The sequence below is a fragment of the Lonchura striata genome, chromosome 3, assembly GCF_050655825.1.
Source record: "Lonchura striata isolate lonStrDom1 chromosome 3, ASM5065582v1, whole genome shotgun sequence".
Lineage (NCBI taxonomy): Eukaryota > Metazoa > Chordata > Aves > Passeriformes > Estrildidae > Lonchura > Lonchura striata.
The window spans coordinates 93,743,079-93,765,019 of NC_140705.1; the positions used below are offsets into that span (position 1 = coordinate 93,743,079).

General features: G+C 37.7%; 1 protein-coding gene across 20 annotated transcripts in view; it reads left to right on the forward strand.

Moving 5' to 3' along the window:
* Positions 1-21,941, forward strand: part of NRXN1 (neurexin 1) — a 676,327-nt gene that overhangs the window by 305,474 nt on the left and 348,912 nt on the right. For all 20 annotated transcript variants that reach the window (XM_077781934.2, XM_085577079.1, XM_085577093.1 and 17 more), the window contains 3 exons: positions 10,717-10,839; positions 15,508-15,889; positions 16,429-16,619. In XM_077781934.2, the coding sequence (XP_077638060.1) occupies positions 10,717-10,839; positions 15,508-15,889; positions 16,429-16,619 (696 nt within the window). The remainder of the gene's footprint in view (positions 1-10,716; positions 10,840-15,507; positions 15,890-16,428; positions 16,620-21,941) is intronic.

Genomic DNA, 21,941 nt, shown 5'->3' on the forward strand with positions numbered 1-21,941 from the left:
AGCTGTTGAAATTTCCATCCAAGCACATTACTTTTTGGATGACATGTCAAGAGGTTAACTTATGCTCCCTTCCAGCTGATTTCTAGGCCTCAATCCATCAGACAAGTCACTTCAAAGGAGATATTGCTCTGTTGAGCTGAGACATCAAGATAAAGTTGGCTTTCTGAGATGCAGTCCCCTTTGGGAAGTGTGCAAGGAATTCTTCAGCAGTTATTTGTCTAGGCAGTCTTGAAGCAACAAGACACAAGATGAAGACCAAGACACGGAATGAGAAAAAGCAATTAAAGGAAAAAGGGAGCTGTGGTTCATGTAGCTTATGCTAATTCTTTGGTATTATTTCTCATTAAGTTAATATGCTGTGAGATTTTCCTCCAGGGAATTAAGTACATGTATGTAGAAATAAAATATCGTTAGTTAAAAGTTCCTCTCTGTTTCTGCACATTAAGGCATTTCTCACTAGTAGTAAAATCTGTCTGGGAAAGAAAGCTCAAATAGGTAAGTCAACAATTCCATCTTTCACTTACATGCCATGAACTGTTTATATATGACTTGTGGAAATTGGATCAGTGAAAAACAGCAATCGTGCTCGCTGTCGTTTAAGGAGTTTCCATTTTATCAAAATTTAAGCACAATTGTTGAATATTGGAGAAAATTACCTGCTGAATTTTTATTGTGGTTACTGGTGTACTTTGAACTGTCTCTGCAGTTTTTGCTGTGTGACATTTCAGCAGCTTGAAAGCAAGTCTGCTGTTTCCTAGGAGGAAAGGCCCTCGCCGTTTGCTCTGGAGGGAAGTAGTCTCACATCTCCAGCTAGCAGGAGACAGCTGACACCATCACTGACATGATACAAGACACTTAGGAGCCCAGCTGACAAGCTAATTGGCTGTGAATAAGAGCAGCACTACCTCTGAAAGTCAGCAACACGGATTCTTGATTCCCTAAAATTGCATAAATCGAGCTACAGAGCACACCTGAAGGAAGTGCAAGTAGGCACTTCTGTCAAGAAGCTTACTTGTTTCGTTAAATAAAAAATTGTCACTCGCTCGTGCTGAGCACAACCTTAAAGAGATGATAAATGGCACAAGGGCATTGGAGAGATTCTCTCAGTGTTAGAAACAATTCCATGGAAAAAGCTATGCTTTTCTACTCAGGCATGCAAGAGTATTGCCATCAAAGTCAGTGGAGGCTGACCATAGAACAGGGATCAACCTTTGCATCCATTTGTAATTTCTGAAAACAACCTGAAATGTCTATTTTAGTCCTCCTTCCTTGACTCATGTCTGCCTAGAAGTATCCAAGAATAAGCAGTGTCAATAAATTGTGCTTTTTTGATCCATGATGATTATAAAAATATTTTAAAACAGTTAAATCAATAATAAACCTTTAAATATTCTTCTTGTTATTCTTAATTAGACTAAATGTTATAATTCAGCATTTAAATTGCAAAAAAAAAAAAAAAAAAAAGCCCACAAAACAACAAATAAAGTATATGAGTGTAAGACTTAGTTGTAACTATTTTATAACAACCGTTTTTGGGATGAAGACACCTGTAAATTAAGAGGAGCCTATTCTTGAAATAAAGTCACAGTCCAAATTCTCTTCTTTTCTATGCCAGTTAGTTTCCAATCTGCTTATTCTTAAGAATATTGTGCAAGATATAGGGGTAAAAGGAAATAATTAAATTGGTTTTTTCCTGTTATATTAATTTAACTAAGCATAAAGATAATTTTTTCTATAAAAAGGTAAATTATGGATAAGAGTACTTAAGTTGTGCTTACTTATAGTTTAAAATGTGACAAGTTTCGACAGCCATGGTTTTGATATAAATGGGCACAGTCAATATCAATGTCAGAAAGGCTAATGTGTCAAAGCTGTTTCTTGTCTTTTTTTCCTGTTGTCACTTATAATCTAGCCAAAGTACAAAAAAATTCCAATTCTCTCCATGAAAAAAAAAAAGAAATAATCAAATGTGTGCCTACTTTTCTACAAAGATTGCTGTAAATTAGGTTATTTTTACTTCACTGCATATAAGGGGAAAGACGTAGCACAGGTTCTTCAGGCTCCTGAGGGTACACTTGGAGTTCAGCTGCATCTGCTGCCTGGAGCACTGTTGTCCCTCAGTCTTTTTTTGGTTTTTGTTACTCAGACGAATGACATCAATTAAGGTCCAGATTATAAAAGTTATTTAGATAGCCATCTTATTGGAAATCCTTCTTCCAAGTCATAATTCCTCCAAATCTCTTGGGCTCAGAGGAGACAGCAAAATTCCCCTGGAAGAATTTTACTGCACATTACTGATCCCCTTATTTGAGCAGTAATGTGTAATGTCTAAGGAAATGGAGATTATCAGGTGTGGGACACTCCCTTCTTTTGCAAACTTGGAGGAATGTTCTTGCTGCTCCTAGAAATCCATGGCAGAGAATGTACATTTCTGTCTCCATGTTTTTTAAGGTTTAGGTCTTTTGGTTTGGTAGGCAAGACCAGAATAACAAGTCTGATGAGGTAAAAATCAAACCCTTCTTGGGAAAGGAGAAACTTGAATTTATCTTGGAATATCTCTTTTCCGCTACTTTAAACCACATCTCACAAATCAGTAGTATTGATTAAACTCTGAATTTATACTAGAGATAACTTATTATAGAAATAATGAATATTAAAGATTTTGGCTGCCATTAAAGTCATATCTGAGCAATAGTTACTTTTTAAAAATTTGAATTTCAATATTGCTTAAAATTGAGGGTTAATGTTAATTTTAGTACTATTTTATATAGGTGTTCCCAGGTTCCCACATCAGTTCTCATGATTTTCAATCCTATTCTTTTTATAGAGGGGGGAAAAATTAATAACTCCAGAAGTAAATAATAACTTATAATAGCTTCAGAGGAATTAGTCATTCTTTTCTCCAGCAGTTTTACAAAGTTTTTGTTACATAAGACCTAACAAGCATTTTCCATTGAAACAAGCTTTCATAATTAGAAAGCTCAGTGTAATGCAAAAATCCTGCCTGGGAGAATTTCAGTCTTTTAAAAGGGTTAAAATTTCCCATTTTCCTTTTCATGTAGCATGTAAGGTTATGGTGCATGATATTAAAAAATAATAAATTCAATTATCAAATAGGATAAAAGGCTTATGAGATAGCTGCTTTCCTAATGTACAGCAGTAGCTTAGGTCGAATTAAGTCAAAGGTATTGACTTGAAAGTGGTTGAGTTAAAACAAAATGCTCAAACATTCAGCTTAAAATTTGTGGAATTTTTCATTATAGCAGCCATGTTAAGTTAATGTGAAAACAAATTAAGATTTACTAAAGCCACACAAGTAATTTGTGGAAGTGAATCTGCTGAATGCCAACCCCCACTGACAAGTCTTGAGTGCACTTTAAAAAATTTAGCCTGATCCAAGGCAGGATATGACCTTACAGTGTGATTGTAAAGATGCACAATCTTTGCAAGTGCACATTCCTTTATCTACAGTAAATACAAAGTAAATAATCTCGCATTCCAGTTTTCTTTAAAGCAGCATAGGATTGCCAGGTATTGAAAGTTCACGCTCACCTCACCTGCAGCAAAGTCAATTGTCAGGTTCACCATGGTTTCTGAAAATGTCTCAGCGTTCAGCAGTGAGCTGACAAAGCAACAACCATATTTTTTCATGCTCGTTGACTTTGCTTTAGTTCAGGGCCTTAGGGTAGATTCATACAACGTTTAGTACCTTTAGCACATTTTCTGATAGTCATGATCCTCAGAGAGCAGTATGAAAGAGAAACTACATTCTTATTAAAAATAGAGGGATCTAGCTGTCTTCTGAGTTTAGCTGCTTTTCAAAAATATTTTTCTTTCGTTATTTCCAAGAAAAAGGAAAATTACATGTCCTTAGGGCTGTTTGTGTTTCACTTGCTTAGCTAGATGAGTTACAAAACTAAATTAAAATGCAACTGATTTTAAGCCATAAATGTTTTAAGTTGTACATTGAAAGACACCTCTAAGATGGGTCAGCCTTTTCATAATGCAGTACCAAGACCAGTTTTATCCTCTCATGTGCTCTGAGTTTACAGAGAGTTGTAACTACAATGTCAGCCTCCTTTTATTTTTTTCAGGAATTACAGTATAGACCCAATTATTGACCAGCTGGGCTCACTTTTGAGAGCATATGTCTGTCTCCTGCACATCCTTTGGTCTAGCAGGGAAGTCTAGAGGCCAGGACTTGCAGCTCAAAATTTTACAACTTTCTGATGTTTTTTTTTTTTTTTCTCCATCTTGCTGAAATTGAGTACTGGTCCTGTTTGTAGAGAATAGACTTTCACAAGACAGTGGCTCATCAGCAGCAAATTTCTTGGTAGAATCCTTAGATTTAATTTAGTCCAATAGCTCTGCCTGTATTCTGCCTTCCCACCTGGATCCACTGGCTCTGTTTAGACATCAGCTGTGTCACAGTGAATATCTCACAGCTTAAAAGATGATAAATGGATGAGCATGTGTGATATTGCACCCTAAATTAAACAGCTTCCAAAAGCCAAAGCTGGGAGGGGGAAAATGCCCAGCAACTCAGACCATGGCTAGGGAAGCAAATTTAGAGAAAAGAGCCAGACAAATGAAAACTCTGTGCCCTCAGAACTGGATGTGGTGCTTGATTCCTGGATTTGTTGTTTTTATAGCCTTCCAAGGATTTTTCTTCCCCAGTGAATTCACTGTGTATGCTATTTCAATATTAAATGCAAACTGTAGTTTGGTCATGTAGGGGAAGCCAGTAGAATTTTCAGAAGTATCTTATTTAGCTTTCTACATTTCTGTATGAGAAATATAGATATGTATGAGAAATATAGATATGTCTAGATGGAAATATTTAACATTATATTCCTGTTATTCTAAGAATATGAGCAAATCTCTTGTTCTTCTGGAATGAAGTCTGATGAATGATATTAGCAGCTCCAGTCTTCTTCATTTTAATTTCTGAAATGTCAAATTTTGTTTAAAAAAAGGGATAAAAATATAAAACTATCCTTAACTGCCAATACATTACCCAAATTGCCAAAAGCAATTTTTTCTATAATAAAACTATTGTGGGCTGAAACATTTGGATCAAGCTATGCAAGATTGATATGTTTTTCTTGATACAATTCAGTGAATATGCTATTCTTGTGGAATTTTCCATACGAGTCTGTTGGGGAGAAAATACAGTGGGCAAAATTTCTTTGACTTGCAGTTAGATTTTTTTTTCAAGTTATCCTATTAACTAGTTGTAAATGATAACCTGATACACATTTCTGATGTTTAAAAGGCAATGTAACTTTTTTGTTGGCAAGAAACATGTTTAGCCAGGGAATTTTGGGATTATACTAGCACAGTCATTTAAAATACAGTTGATTCACTATATTAATTGATTTTTTAAGCTCAGCTGTGCTAATGAGTGTTTTGGAAGACCAGCAACGTTTCTGCAGCCACACATAGAAAGGACAGTGAAGGTTAAGATGCCTTACCCTATATGTCTTGTGTTTCTGTGTCTTGCTCTGGAGGAATCTTTCCTGAACCTTTTGTGCTGCAGCCTGGCAGGTAATGCAGATGCCTCGTGAGGTTTGCACAGTGACTGTGAGTCTGGCTGAGTGCTGGAACAGAAGCCTAGATTAGAGACTGAGATGGCACAGAGTCCTCTTGTGCACCAGGTATTTACAATGACACTCTGAGGTGTCTCTCAGAGCCACACAGCTATCTATACATAGCAAGGTGAATCCTAAAATATTTATTATTTTCACTGAAATCTTGACAATCCTGACCTTAAGTAATTTTCTCTATTATCTGAATGGATCCTAAGGTTTTGTCTTGTTGTTAAAATGTCTTTTTGTCCTGTTACCGATAGCTGTAGTATGCACAGTTTTCTATTAGCAAACCAGACTGAAACCACTGATGTTTATTTTGCTGACTAATAAATAAATAGTAGTGATTTGCCTGGGTTCTATTGGTTAGTATAGCATTCACTGTACCACCCAGTCTCTCTTGCTAGTCTCTATTTACAGTGCCTCTTTCTTTATTTCATATTTCACGTCTATTTTGATGGCAGAATTGAAGGCTCCAAACATTTTGGTATATGCCTTAGAAGTAGTTGTGGATTGCATTGTAAGAAACAAACTCAGATAATCCATTTTGAACATATTTTGGTACAATGCCAGAGCTAGTATCTTCTTTCAAAATCATCAGTTCAGTTCATGTAGTTGGTTAAAAGTAAAGTACCTCAGGATAGATATCTATAAGAGGAAAAGTTGTGCATATTAAAGTTAATTGACTGACTTGTTGGAATTCAGCAAATCTTCAGCACTTGAGTTAGGTTGAATAAGCTCCTCAGGAGGTACTAAAGAGAATAGGAATCTACAGAGAACATTTAGAACATTCAGTGTGCTAGAAATGAGAATTTTTTTTTTCTGTGGGAGGTTCTTACTTTTTTCCTTGAACTTTGAAAGAGCTGTTGAGTTCCAGCTGAGGTGCTGACACCAAAGAAAGCTCATCTTTGGATGCCAAAGTAAACTTATAACTGGGAATTTTGGGGTTTTATATCTCTTAGCTCATAATGAATTGCACCATCAGGATTTGTACCTGTATTGACTGACTGCACAGTCTGTATTTTGCTTTGTAAAAAGGTGTTTGTACAAGGAATTATCTGTTTTTAAATGGATGTGGAAATTTTACTGGCATGATGGACTCTGAGCAAACTGTGGTAGCCATAAAAGTGCCAGTACTTCTTTTATTTGGTATTATCCCTTTTCTCTAAGGATGCATAAAATCTGGTAGTTATTTTAGCCTTCAGAAATAGGAAAAGAGCTGAACATAGACATTGATAATAAATTTCATTCTTAAGCAAGAGGAGATAGTGGATTTTTTTTCAGTTTGCATCTTGTCTCAGAAAGAAAAAGGTTTATTATTAAGGTTTTAGTATCTGAGAGAATTAGTAGCTCAGAAAGTGAGCCAGTGCTGGCTGGGTGTGTGAAGCAAAACCACCATGTCCTGTCTATAAAGAGACACATGAGTTACAGGGGAAATAGGAGTGGAGGGACATAAGTTGAGGAAGTCCATGTAAAACAAAATTTTTTATATATATATGTATATATGTATATGTATACACACACTCTTTTAATTGGGGCTCTTGCTTTTCTTCTTGTGGGAGATATAGAACTTTTTTTTTTTTAAGGCCAAAATATCCCTCATCCAAAAAAAAAAAAAAGGTAGAAGTATGCTATTTCTTATTTAAATGCACTTATTTAAGAGCACTTTCTGCTGGTGATTTAAGTGGAGTCAAATCAGTGTAAAGTCAGAACAAGACTGGAGAGCCAGTGATTTAGTAGTTATAAATTTATAGTAGATTCACCATAAGAACTATAACCAGGGCAGAATAAGACTCTTTATGATCTCAATATGATATTTTAAATTAATTTTAGTTCAATATATTTGAAAGTCAGGGAAGAAAGTACTAATATGAACTATGTTTCAGGTTGACCTGTGCTACTTACACAGTCTGTTAAGAGTTTTCTTCTGTAGTTCTGGTAGTCTTGTGGTATCAGTAGATTCCTGCATGGTTCTGTGTTCAAGCATTTAGACAATTTTCTCCCAAATACTCTGCTCACAAGCATATTTGCTGCTTTTCTCTGTGAAAGCCTGTCCTTGGCCAGGAAGTCAGCCCAAGCTCTGCATTAGCACAGGAATGCTGAGCATCCATCCTTTCTCATCTCCCTCTTCAGCTGCCATGGAAAACTGTCCTACTTTCCAGAGAAGCAGCATAATGGGACAGGTAGATACACAATCCCTGGGCATTGGGCCTTGCTGTTTTGTAGTTTCTTGTACCCTCTGTGACAAATCAAAAGCCCTTTCTCTCTGTTAGAGATCAGCCCCAGGAAGGAAAGATCTCTTTTCCATGCGAGTGGATAGTTTCTCCATGGCCAGGACTCCTTTCAGTGCACTGCTCCCATGGTGGGTCATACCAAGGTTTGTCCTTTTCAAAGCACTTTCACCAGGGGTCCCCTTAATCCTCTTTTGGATTGCGTGCAGTGGGAACAGGCAGCTTTCATGGAGTTCTGACCTGATTTTTTTACTCTGAGTAGTCTTGCAAGGAAAATAGACTGATGCATAGGAAAACATGCCTTTAATTTTACAACAGGAAGAGTTTACAAGTCCCCAGCCATTAAAATAGAATAGATAGATTTGCCTGTAAATGTGAGCAGCCAAGTTGGATTTGATACTAACATACACTGAGGCACCTTTACATGAAAGGGACACTACAGAGGGTTGTTAATGTGAGAGTAAATTAAAATTGTATATGCTTTAAATCTTTTAGAGCTCTGAAGCAAGATAATGGAAATTTAGTAGTTCAACTACTTTAAAAATTAAAAAAAGGGAAGGTTGGACTAACAAATAAATATGAATATGTTTACAATAATATTTAATGGTGTATGCCTAGGCAGGCTTATTGACTCTCACTAAGATTTTGCTCATCTTATTTCAGTTGTTTTTTTTTTTTTTAACATCTGTTGTCTCCAAATCTAGGTAGAATTGCCTCCATTGAAGTACCTAAAAGAAATTGCTCAAAATTTTAGTCACTTCATCTATACCAGCACATTCAAGGAGAATATTATTCACTTAAGCTTTACACAAAACTGGTCTTGCTCTTGTCAAAGAAAGCAAACATTTAAGGAACAGAATGATTCATGTAGTTGACCCTAGTCATCTGCTTCTGCTGGGTTTGTACACCTTTCCTAGCTTGGTGTCAACACAGACACAGAAAAACAGTGTTATGAGATTCTCACTGCCTTTGCTTTGCATTTTTGTTCCTGGAGATCCCTTGGCATGCCCAAAATAGTAAAGGTTGCATATAAAAGCAGAACAGTAAACCAGCAGCAATTTAAAAAATTCTGACAGAAGATGGAAAATGTCTGAGATGAAAACTGCCCAATATGCTGAACAGCTACATCAAGATCTTAGTGTCTTTTCCTTCTGTGTAGTTCTTAAGTCAGAGAGGCTTTGATTTTAGGCTTTGATTTTATTAACAGATCTCACCCATCACAGTTAGCCTGTGCTAAAATGGAAAAGAATCCTAAGAGAAAAGTGGGAGTGTTTCAGAGTTAGTTGCATGTCCCTTTCAGAGCAAGACTGGCACATGGGATAGAGTCACCTGGAAGGGCACAGTGGAGGTAATGGATAATGCTATTTTTTCTGTGTCAAAAGTTATTTTATGATGTTTCTCTTATACCAAATCACAGGATGGGTCATGTTGGAAAGAACCACAGTGAGGCATCGGATCCAGCCTGGCAGCTCAGGCAGTTTTGTCCAGGAGCACATGGCACAGGAGTGTTTCCAGGTAGTTCTTGAACATCCCCATGGAGGGGGGACATCCCCAGCTTATCTGGGTAACCTGTTCCAGTGCTCTGTCACCTGCACAGTAAGGAACTTCTTCCTGATGTTCAGGAACTTCCTGAGCCTCAGTTCCTACCTGTTGCCTCTTGTCCCACTGCCCAGCACCACTGAGCAGACCCTGGTCCATCCTCTGGCCCCTCCCTGTAGATACTCATAGGCACTGATGAGGTTCCCTCTCAGTCATCCCTTCTTGAGGCTGAACAGACCCAGTCCTTCATCCTTTCCTCATCAGAGATATTCCTGTCCCTTGATCATCTTTGTAGACCTCTGGACCAGCTGCAGGAGCTCTTTTTCTCTTTTGCACAGAGGAGTCCAGAATTTAATTGACAACTTTAAGTAATCAGCATCATTTATTCTGCCACAGGAATTGAAAACCAGGCCAGGGAGATTTCTGTCTTACAAGAATGTAATTTGTTTAATGCAGATTATCTTTGGCTTTTGGACATGAGTTCTAATCTGTTCGTGCAGCCCTTGGTCTATCATCTATTGATATCAATGGCAGTACAAAGTCAGGGCATTTCTTTCTCTCTTTCACTTCTTGCTCAACAGTGTCTGGAACAATTTCCATAATCCTTTTCTTATGAGAAGTTTTTTCCTGAGCATTAAAGGTATCCTTTTTCCTAGGTTTGTGATTACTTTGATTGTCACAAGTACTTTGTGCTATAGACGGAATTTGCATAAAAATTGTTTGCTGTACTGCTGAGAAAAATAGCAGATTTCAAAAAAACCCATATCCATTAAATGAAAAAGGAAAGTATGGCTTGAAGATCTACTAACAGCAGAAGGTACTGCATGTGAATATTAGCAAATCATCTAGATCAGGTAATAGATGATGTACTGAAGAGTCTAATAAACAGAAATTAAACAGATACGTTGACATAGATTAAGAAAAACATAACACATGCACACACACCACTTTTTATCTTCCACCAAATTATTTTTAATAAAGGAGCAAAAATCCAGTCTTGTAAATCTATACTTGAAGTTCTTTTGGCTCAGTAATCCTATTTCTTGAAGGCCTGTATGAGATTGAAAAGTGAATAATTAAATCCATGCTGACTGTGCCTATTTATGAAAACCTGGTGCATATACAATGTGTTTACATAGTTAAATAGACATTAGAAATGTTTTAATGTAATAGTTCTATAGTATGCAGGATATTGTAGCTCTGTATTTTGCTTATACTTGGTAATTTTCTTGCTTGATGTGACTTTTGGTGAGTTTTAACATTTGCCCAGCCAGTCTCTCTGTTTCTCTCTTTCTCTGTGAGGCTCACATGTAAACTGCTTTAAAGATTGCATAATGACTGTTTGGCATGTCCTACAGGCAAAGGCCCAGAAACCCTTTTTGCTGGCTATAACCTCAATGATAATGAGTGGCACACAGTGCGTGTGGTGCGGCGAGGAAAAGGTTTAAAGTTAATGGTGGATGACCAGCAGGCCGTGACAGGTACTGTGGCATTGTGACTCCATGATTCCATGTTGTTGGGGGGGAACACAAAGCAAAGCAAAAGTAAAACAAATTTAAAAAAATACAGAATTAAAATTACTTTATCTGAGAGAAACATGCTTTTTTCCCCTTTTCTTGGGTAAGATTCAAAATTCATGTTAAGCATCTTGGAATGCTGGTACAAGAAGTGTGTTATTACACTTGCTATAAATGTTCCTCTAAGGTTACTATTGAAATTAATGAAAACATTCATGCTGACTTAAATGAATGTTTTTATACAGTGATTGGAGAGAAGTGATTTAGTACATCACTAATGAGAAGGCAAACAAAATGCTTTTGGCAACACATTGTTAGGGCTAAACTCTAAGCCACTGCTGGAAGAAAGAATTTAATATATATTTGAAGGATATTCTGCTGTGGTTTGAATCTTGCATCAAGTGTCTTCAATAATTATATATTAGGCAGCATGTTTTTCTCAAATACTAAAATAGCAGTTGGGGCGGGAAAAAAAACATGACATGTAAGCTAGCAGATGATAGAAATGTATTTCTATATTTATATTATCAGAAATGTTAACAGAGAACACATCGATTTTGTCCTGTACAAGGCAATGTTCACATGAATGTTGTTGATTGCAACTTATCTGGCTTCTGGCCCTGATTCCTTGCACAGCAGAATGTGCCTAAAGTTTTTATTAGCTCTTTAGAATTATCCTTTGGTTTTGTGTAGCATTAAACAACTTTTATCATTGGTTCTAAGCTTTGTTAAAATGGTAACAAGTTAAATTTTTGGGATTTTTTTTTTTTTTTTAAGAGGAGTGTGACTTCTTTAATAATCCCTTTTCACCTCAGCAGAACACAAGGGTCTTGTCACTGGTAGAAAAATAATTCATTTAGCTGCAAGAACATATTTTCTAGAATCATAAATTACCAATACATCTTCCAGCACTGAAGCCTGTGTATGTTAAGATGCCTAGGGTCATTTCCCAAGAATGTAGATGTCTTGAACAATTTATTTTCTTTTTGATAATATGTAAGGAAATATACAAAAAAAAAAATTATAGTTTTGCTGTTTCAACTGCTACTCAAGGCAGATTCTAATATAGAGAAAATTGTTTAGATCAAAAACTAGTGCAAGATCCAAGTGCACAATTCCTGGACTCCTCATGCAAGAGTTCTAATCTACAAATACTGCAGGTTACATAACCTGGATCCAGCTTTCTGGTGCAAGACATGTTTTCTTTCCACAACTCAGTATCAACATCCAAAAATGGCCAGTTGACTTGAATTCCCTCTCAGTTCTTCAAGCTGGAACTTGTCTGCATTTGCATAATGCACAGATGTTCAGTGCTATTAATCCAAAAGGAGAAATTCACCCCAGTATTTTGGAGGGAAAAAGACATCCTAAATTTCCTAAACTCCCTGTATGAGTCTGCGTGGCCAGTCTGTGCCCTCCTCCACCAGTGGGGAGGAAACTGCTGTATGAGAAGGTACAGAGGGAAATGTGCCTTTAAATATAGGTAATCCGCTGTCAGTTCCATGACTGTCACATTTCCTACAAAGAAAATGCTTATTGTTGTGTCAGTGGTGAGAATTTTTGTTTTGGTTTGGTTTTGGGGGGTGAGGTTTTTTCAGTTGTTTTGGTTTTTTTCAACCCTGAGCGTTTTGAAAGCCTTTACATGTTTAAATTTCAAATGTGTGCAGTACAGTTTAATGTGTTGTAGCTTTGAATTTCCTGAAAGAATAGGGAAAGGGTTGCCATATGGGATTAAAGTAGGCTTGTTTTAAACTGCTTAGAACTTTTCTTCAGATGTTCCAACAATCAGAAATTTGGTTAAAATACAACCCATTAATTTTTCATGTGAAAGGTTATTATAGTTTTATGAGGAGAATAAGGAAGTAAACTGACTTCCTACTAAAAATTCCAGCTTTCTTCTGCCACATGTTATTTTTCTTTTTTGATTCCATTTCCTATACCATATATAAAAGAATCCCTATCAGATCCAGAAAACTTAAGCTGAAGGAAAATCCATTAAATAATTCAGCCTGACTTTCCCATTTGTACAGATTATAAAATGCCACTTGTTCATTTGTGAGTTGTGCTTGGTCCTCTTTGACAAATGCATCATGTGTGCATGGATACTTAATAGAATTCAGTCATAATTAGCTTTCATTGGAAGCCATGCAGGTGGTTTTGAAGAAGTTACTCATCATAGAAGAGTTTAAGTACTTCTAGCCTGATGAGCCTTATTTCCTAAGACTATATAGAAAATAAAAGTGGTTGGAAGGTCACTAAATTTTGATAACAGAATAGCTTATAGTTATGAACTGAAATTCAATTGCCCTTTTGTATTATGTTTTTCCACAAACCTGACAAACCTAAAAAAAAAAAAAAACAACAAAACAACAAAACCAGAACAAAAAAAAAAAAAAAAAAAAAAAAACAAGAAAAACCAAAAAAAAAAAAAAAATCCCCACAACAAATCCCCAAACACCCAACCTTGTAAGCACAAACTACATTCTTTTTTACTTAATTGTTGCATTTACAAATCCTGTGGAGCATTATGTGAAATCTAAAGTCCTGTTTGCATATTTATAGACCTCAAATGTGTGAAGGATATTTGGGATGTGAGCCCAGACTCTGGAACTTTTTATTACTTTTTTATTACTATGCTCAAGAAAGAAATACATTTAATGTACTGGGGATATTGTGCTGTAGCCCAAAGCTTGGTGGATTTTTGCCATGACATTATTGGAATGCCATCTGAAGGAATACAAGACTGGAATATACAATGTTCCTTTCTGAAACCTGATCCTCAGCTCTCTGGCTGTGATCCAATATACAGGTCTTGTCCCAGCAAAAATTACATATTTGGCACTTTTCAAGACAGCTCCCTGACTCATTACTGCATGGAAGAACACACTTTTGCTTAATGCATTCAGGGAAAGTGGTATCTTCAGAACTAATGTTTAGAAACAAGAACATCAAGAAGACTGTCCCTGGGGTTTAAGGTGCCTCTTGCAGTGCTCAGCCCTGTGAGTGCAGATCCCAGGTGGGGTTCAATGACAAGTTCTCCTACAGAACTCATCCCAAAGCTAAGTAAGCTACTTTTGAATATTTATCATAAATTATTAGAGCAATTTTTGTGCCTGAATGATATTAAAACTTGCAGAGCTATTTTCCCTGTAACTTCACTGCTGCCTGTACTTGTATCTCAGTGCTGAGAATTAACCTGCTCGTGAATTCATCTCCCTGGGCAAATCTCAGATCTGGACATCTCTCTTTCCCTTGTCTTTTCCCTGTCACACACATGTCCACAGACACTTGCTTATGACACCTACAAAGGTACAGCTGTGTCAGCCTCCTCCAGCCCTTGTGCACCACTTCTGACATATCCAGCCTGGGGCAGCGCTCACACCGTCTCTTGGAATAGAATATTTGGGGAGGCATAGTGGGAACTTGGCTTGTCAGTAGCTTTGCCACTGTGGGAACTTGTATTGGAGCTGTTTTATGCCAGGACTTAGTCCAGACTGGCTAGGTCTGCTCTTCACCTTCTGTGTACTCCATGACAGACATAAAACAACTAAGGAACTGGGGAATCCAGGCCATGGCTTGCAAAAGGTACATTAAGTGGTAAAAATCATTAGTAATAAGAAGCTGTTTTTCCACACAATGTGACCATGAATCAGCCCTGTGAAAATACTGTCCTACTTCTTTAAAATAAGCATGGAAAAAATTGGACATTCTGTCAGAAAAAGGAACTCTTCAGTGAACACAATTCTGATGTGCTGAGTGAGGTATTTAATAACTAGCTTAAAAACTTACTTGACCTGTATGCAGCCTACTCTGGCAATGCTGATCCTTTCCTCCAGATTAGCTTTACAATCAGCAAATTTCAGGCTTCTTGCTCTTCTTGCTCTGCACTGGTCCTGGCACGGCAGAGCGAACTCAAAGGCAGCTGTGGGGTTTGCTTTTAGACACCGTTCTGACATAAGAAAGTCCCTTATTTTTTCCAGGATTCCAAAACACTGGCATGCACCCTTCCTTCAGGCTTTCTGCTCTGCCCATCTCTTGGGCTCTGCCCCTTCTCTCATGGTTTATCCCCATGGCACAAAGCCAGCTGCTTTCAAGTAGTTCTCCACCCTTGTCACACAGGGCTTTTTGCAGCAGGTCTGGGATTAATGTACCTAAGACAGCTGAAACAGGAATCCTTCCTACCACTAGTCAAATCATGCACATTGAAGCAAAACACATGGAATAAAATCCCTCAAGCTGTTCTGTTTCTCTTTCATGAGACTCTGATATTGTTGGTTTAGCTCTGAGATTGGCCTTTGTGTTCCTCATGTTAAGTAATTGCACTTGCTCATAGTAAAACCCCACATCTGGTTAAGTGTAACTAAAGTGAGGGATTTTGTAAGCAGTTTAATGTACTCTGGTAAACTGTTTCAGTTTAGAAATTCTGGTCTTATCCAAATGTACTGAATGATTTGGAAAGGCTCCTGGATTTACCAGTAATTAGGATGAATTTGGAAGTATTCCCTTTGGAGACAACAATTGGCCTTGCACGTTCTGAAAAGTGTGAAAATGATGCAGATGCTTAATCTCATGATGTGCTCTTTGACCACCCCTTTCAGACACTAACATGTGTTTTCTTGTTGCTGTTTAAAGGTCAAATGGCTGGCGATCACACACGGCTGGAATTCCACAACATAGAAACAGGAATAATAACAGAACGGCGCTACCTGTCTTCCGTGCCTTCTAATTTTATTGGGCATCTACAGAGTCTCACATTTAATGGCATGGCATACATTGACTTATGTAAAAATGGAGACATCGATTATTGTGAGCTAAATGCAAGATTCGGGTTCAGGAACATCATAGCAGACCCTGTAACCTTTAAAACAAAAGCAAGTTATGTTGCACTGGCCACGCTACAAGCGTACACATCTATGCACCTTTTTTTCCAGTTCAAAACCACCTCCCTGGACGGATTGATACTTTTTAACAGTGGCGATGGAAATGATTTCATTGTGGTTGAATTAGTAAAAGGGTATGTATGGATTAGCGTAACGACAAAACCAGTCCATTCGAAATGTGTGTCCAGGAGGAATGCACGGGAAAGTTTAGGATGCAATTTTTTTTTTTTTTTCCTGACTGGATAGATGTGATTGGTAAATGTTTCTTCCTGTTCAACTTCATGTGCTTTATTGTGACTCTTTCTTTCAGATGAAGCTAGATGCCTGAAATATATGAAAGTAAATAATAGGTATAACTTCTCTCGTGCTTACCACAAAGAAGTGCTAGTTTGTAGCCTCCCTCTTGTTCTCTCTCTCTACGTATGTATGCATGTCTTGGTACATGGAGTGCTCGATGCTTTCCAGAAACTTGGGACTGCACCTCAACTCATCCAAACAAGTGGCAATTTCTCGGAATCACAGTTGCTTCCCCATCTGGCATTCATTGTTGTCTTCTGGTTTAGCCAGCGCTGCTGAGGAGTGCAAGCAAATATAAAATATTAGACATATTAATTATTGCCCCCTTGCTATGTAAAGAAAAAGGAAACTTTTCCAATTTTTTCTTTTTTCCCAGGTATTTACACTATGTGTTTGATTTGGGAAACGGTGCCAACCTCATCAAGGGAAGTTCTAATAAACCTCTGAATGACAACCAGTGGCATAATGTCATGATATCAAGGGACACCAACAACCTACACACTGTAAAGATTGACACTAAAATCACAACACAGAGCACAGCAGGAGCCAGAAATTTAGATCTAAAAAGTAAGTACAGTGATTCTTGTATTATTTACAGTGAGGGCCATTACAGAATAATAAACAGAATAAAGCACAGAAGTAAAGAACTGTATAATTATTTAATATTGTATGAAACCTTTTATTTTATAATAATCAGTACAATAACAAGAGATTACATCACCTTAACCAGACAATGTCAGTTTAGTAGTACTTCTGCACAGGCAGGTGCAACTTTAAACGTGTGAAGATCCCATGGGAATTAAAAAAAAAAAAAAAAAAAAAAGGCAGGAAATTATAAGAATGCAAATTGGCCTATGTAAACCAAAATATAGTCGAGGGACTAAAGGAGGCTTACAATGTCTATGTAAAAAGCTTGATTTTACATGAACATAGGTTATAAAAGTAGCATAACATACTCATCTAAATATGAGTATGTAATATGTAATATTACATCATGTAAATTATGTAATGCATCATAATTTTGATGCATTAAAATACACATGTAAATATGTAATGCATTATAATTTTGACTGCAGGTGGGGTAAACTTTGTTACCAACACTTAACCTACCTATTATAAATTCAGCTAGATGCCTAAGATCTATTTTTTATAAACATATGTATATTTTAAAATAAGTGATAGTAATGAGTTCTATGGATGGATTTCTGAAACACTAATTTGCATCTGAGGAAAATGTATGGGTATACTTTTAAAATAATGACCACCTAATCAGACATGAGTATATATGTTCTAGTCATGTGGAAAAGTAGTGTGCATCTTATGATTCTTTAAAAAGGCTCTTGGCAGGAAAACTGAAATTTCATAACAGTCAAAGATATACGATATTTCAAAAGCCAGGATGTTCAAAGTGGATATTAATATTCCATCAAGAGCTTATTCCTTGCTGAATTTTCTTTTAACTGCCTCTGAGTCACAGATAATGAGCTGACCTTGGTAATTATGCTGGATTTTGTGATATTTTACATGTTTGCCTCACTTGAAAGTGCTATTAAGATTGTAAGAAAGACTGTGAAAACAGTATCCTGATATGTCATAATCTTCAATAAGAGATTATTCTATTTAAAAACCTGGCATTTCTGATAAAGCTTTTTGGGTGGCTCACACTCCATTCCTAAAGTAGCATTTCAAATTTGTGCCATGCTGTTTCTCAGGTTTGCATTTTTTTAAACATCATCAATTTTTTATTGATACAGTGTAATATTTCAATATCATTTTTGATGCTGTAGAAAAATCATTCAGCTTGCTCCTTGACATTCTTAAGATGGCAAGTGCTACTTAATGCATATCTGTATGTCTTTAATATGTTTGGTTCTCTTCATAGTAAATCAGACACGGGTAGGGAAAAAATATAAAAACCAAAAAAGCAATCCTGTTGCGAACTGATAATTAACACAGCCATTAAAAAAATATTTATTTACAAAATATAAATATTTTATTTATTTTTCAAACCGATTGTGGAGGGTCTTTGGTGTGCCGCCTTACTTAATGAAAGTTCCTTAACGAAGTTCCTTCGGCTCGAGCTCTCTCCATGCGCTCGCTGAAGGCACTAGAGGGCGCTGTGGTCTCACCAACGCTGCCCGGGCTCAGCCTGAAAAATCCAACATCCCTTCGCATCCCTCTGTGTGCGGCACTTTGAAAATGCTACTTTCGCCTTACGCTTTTTGAAGTAAAGCTGTATCCATAGCTGCCGCGCTTCCTAACCTTGAATTCCTCTGGAATTTAAAAAAAAAAAAAAAAAAGGATGAGGAGGATGAAAAAAGAAACTGTACAGAGATTTGAAGTGAGTAAGGTGAATTGTGTTAGATGATTTTCTATAATTTACCACCCAGGGAATGTGGATAGTGAAAGAATAACAAGCCTGACGTGTTCAGTGCAGGAATATATAGCCAGCACCTCTAAAACTGGTCTAGCATACACAGGTCCTCAACATCAGTCTTCTCATAATAGTATGCCTCATTTTATTTTATTGTTTTAAATGTATTATACTGTATTTTTCACAGTCAGCCTCCTTTAAATATAGCACAATATATCACATGAGAATTTTGGTCGAATCTGGGAAGGGATTCAAGCTGATACTTTTTAGCCAGCAGGCTAAAAGGGAGAAAAAAATTTGCCTTCCATTTCTGTTTTTCTTTCCTTAGTATTTAGTAGAAATTATCTACTGTATTTGCTTCTTTTCTATTTTACGTCTGTTTCTTGCAGCGGTGTGTTTCTGTTGTGCTATAAACTATTTACTTTCCTGATATAAATAGTTACAGTAAATTCATTGTCCTGTACTGTCTTAGCCTTAGCAACAAAGCCAATGCAAAATCACACTTCCTGCCACTGGTGTCACTAGTTCTGCTTAACCAGAGTTATCATTAGGTAAAATAGAAATGTGTGCAGATAGCATGAAACCTGTGTCCATTCTGAGTAATTGTAGAGTTACCAGATTTCTGATTCTGAAATCCAAGCTGATCCTAGAAAAAGAAACCCACTATATGTGGATTCTTGCAAAAATATAGTGAATTGAGCACAAAGACACAGATTGTGTTGTTGAGCCTGCACAGCATGGAAGTTGTCTGGGAGAGCAGACAGCTGCCATAAATGTATGGCAGAGAATTTCCATTATATGTTTCCTTTTGGGTGTAGGATTTGGCTATATAACACAGAAAGTTCATTATCTCACACACCGGTTCCCTGCATAACCTCTGGTAAAATTTCAGCAGCTACCTGTGGAAACACATATATTACATCCTGCAGCCTAATTATTGCTGTAATTAGATGAGTAAATTATAAATTGGGGACAAATAAGTGAGTGAAAATAATTCTGTGTTTGGATTCCAAGAACTGTGTTATTTTTCCTCACAGGGAAAATTAGCAAAGTGTGCTGAGGTATAGTTCTAGCAATAACCCATAAAGATAAATGAGTCTGAAGAGCACAAGCAGTGCAGCTCAAGCCTGCCAACACAGTTACACAGCAAATTTCCCTTCCTCTATTTCATGAGCAGGTTCCCTGTCCTGCTCTTAGGATAGCTCGGATGGTTGGCATGGCTGCAATTCAAGACCTGAAAGAGTTGGGTGGAGGGGAATTCTTGCCTGTTGTACTTGATGCTGTGGTCTGATGTTGTGAGGGGTCTGAGTAGCCTCAAAGAGCACAGAAAAACAAGAGAAAAATTACTTATTTTATGGAGTGACCACATTGGTGGACAAGGGAAAGATTACAGATGTCATTTATCTGAACTTCTGTAAAACCTTTCACACAGCTACCCACAACATCCTTTTCCCAAACTGGAGAGAGGTGGATTAAATGATGGATAATAAAGTTGACCACCACTGGACAGTTGCATCCAGTGGTGGTCAACAACTCGAAGTCCTGATGGACAGCACTGACAAGTGGTGTGTCTCAGGATGGCACCAGTGTTATTAAACAACCTTGGTTATTGACATAGAGAGAGGGATTGAGTGCACCCTCAGCATATTTTCTGATGACACCAAGCTCTGGGTGGTGTGGTTGGCATGCCCGAGGACAGGATGCCATCCAGAGAGACCTGGACAAGCTGGAGTAGTGGACCCATTGTGCTTTTAAGGGGTTTAATAAGACCAAGAGCAGGTGCTGCACCTGGGTCAGGGCAAACCCCGGTTTCAACACAGGCTGGGGGGTGAACAGGTCAAGAGCAGCCCTGCCCTGAAGGGCTTGGGGGTGCTGGTGGATCAGAAGGTGGCCATGAGCTGTCCACGTGTGCTGGCAGCCCAGAGAGCCAAACGTGTCCTGGGCTGCATCAGGAGCACCGTGGGCAGCAGGGCAGGGAGGGGATTCTGCCCCTCTGCTCTGCCCTGCTGGGACCCCACCTGGAATATTGCACCCAGCTCTGGGCTCCCAGCACAGGAGAGGGAGCTGATGCAACCAGTCCAGGGGAGGCCACCGGAATGATCAGAGGGATGAAACACCTCTGCTGTGAGGAAAGGCTGAGAGAGTTGGGGTTGCTCAGTCTGGAAAGAGAAGGCTATGGGGTGACCTAATTTTTGGCTTCCAGTTCCTGAAGGGAGCCTGGAAGGAAACTGGAGAGGGACTTTTTTACAAGGGTGTGTAGTGACAGGATAAGGGGGAATGGCTTCAAACTGAAAGGGTAGTTTTAGGTTAGATATTAGGAAGAAATTCTTCACTGTGAAGCTGGTGAGGCACTGGCACAGGTTGCCCAGAGAAGCTGTGGATGCTCTATCCCCAGAAATGTTTAAGTCCAGGTTGGATGGGTTTCTGAACAACCTGGTCTAGTTAAAGGTGTCCCTGCCCATGGCAAAGGGTTTGGAAAAGAATTATCTTTAGGGTACCTTCCAACACAAACCATTCTGTGATCCTTGTTCCTCTCTGTTGCCAAAGAAATGTTGTCTTCCTGTCTCAGACTGTGAGTTTTACAATGCCCATAATGTCTCTTCTTTCTCCACAATTTTTTCTGTGTGGTATGGGAAACTGTAGTTCTGTCAGAAACTATTTTATTTTATAAGTACTTGAAGATGCATGATCTGCTTCCGAGGAGGAAGACATCCTCAAGCACGCTTTATATCCACTTACCTACTAGGGTTTAATCTTCCTCTTGGTTCTCTCCTACACATATAGGCAGTAGTTTAATCCCCAGAGTGTTCACATGCTTTTTTTAAACAGCAGGCATAAAAAAATCCCTGCAAAATCCAATCAGAATTCTCTTGGTATACTCATCAGAAAATTAAAATATTTAATTTTTATAAACTGAAATTAGAAGTTTAGATATTGCACTCTTACCAAATGAGAAGGCAAAGACTGCTGCAGTTATTTTTGACTGAACAGTAAGTAGTTACAAACTTTTATTTGAGTTGGTAGTTTCAGATCTTCAGTATCTAATCCTGTTTTAAACTTTACAGATCACAGAATATATTCACAGATATGCTGTATCCTCTAAGATGATTTGCAGTCATCCTAATCTTGATATTGGGCTAACTATATATTTTTAGAAGGAAATCACCATTCTGAAAAAAATCCTGTACAGCTCAACATTTATGGGTTAACTTTTGCTGCTTGTGCATAATTTCATATGTCAAGACCTGCTTTTTTGAACTGACATTCATAATTTCAACTTGTCTCACTGTCATCAACTTTCATGTAGCCTTCTCAAATGTCAGTTTTAGAGCCTATTGTAAGTCATATGTTATTCCTGTGCTGTTACATCACTGCATCCTCAAAAAATGCTATTCATATTAGAGCACACCTCAGAATCAGCCTACCTGAATTAAAATAACCTGTCTAGATCTCTTGTCTGTTTCACTTTTATTTCTGTGTCTGCTCACTGGCCCCTGGCTTCCTTTATTCTTTTG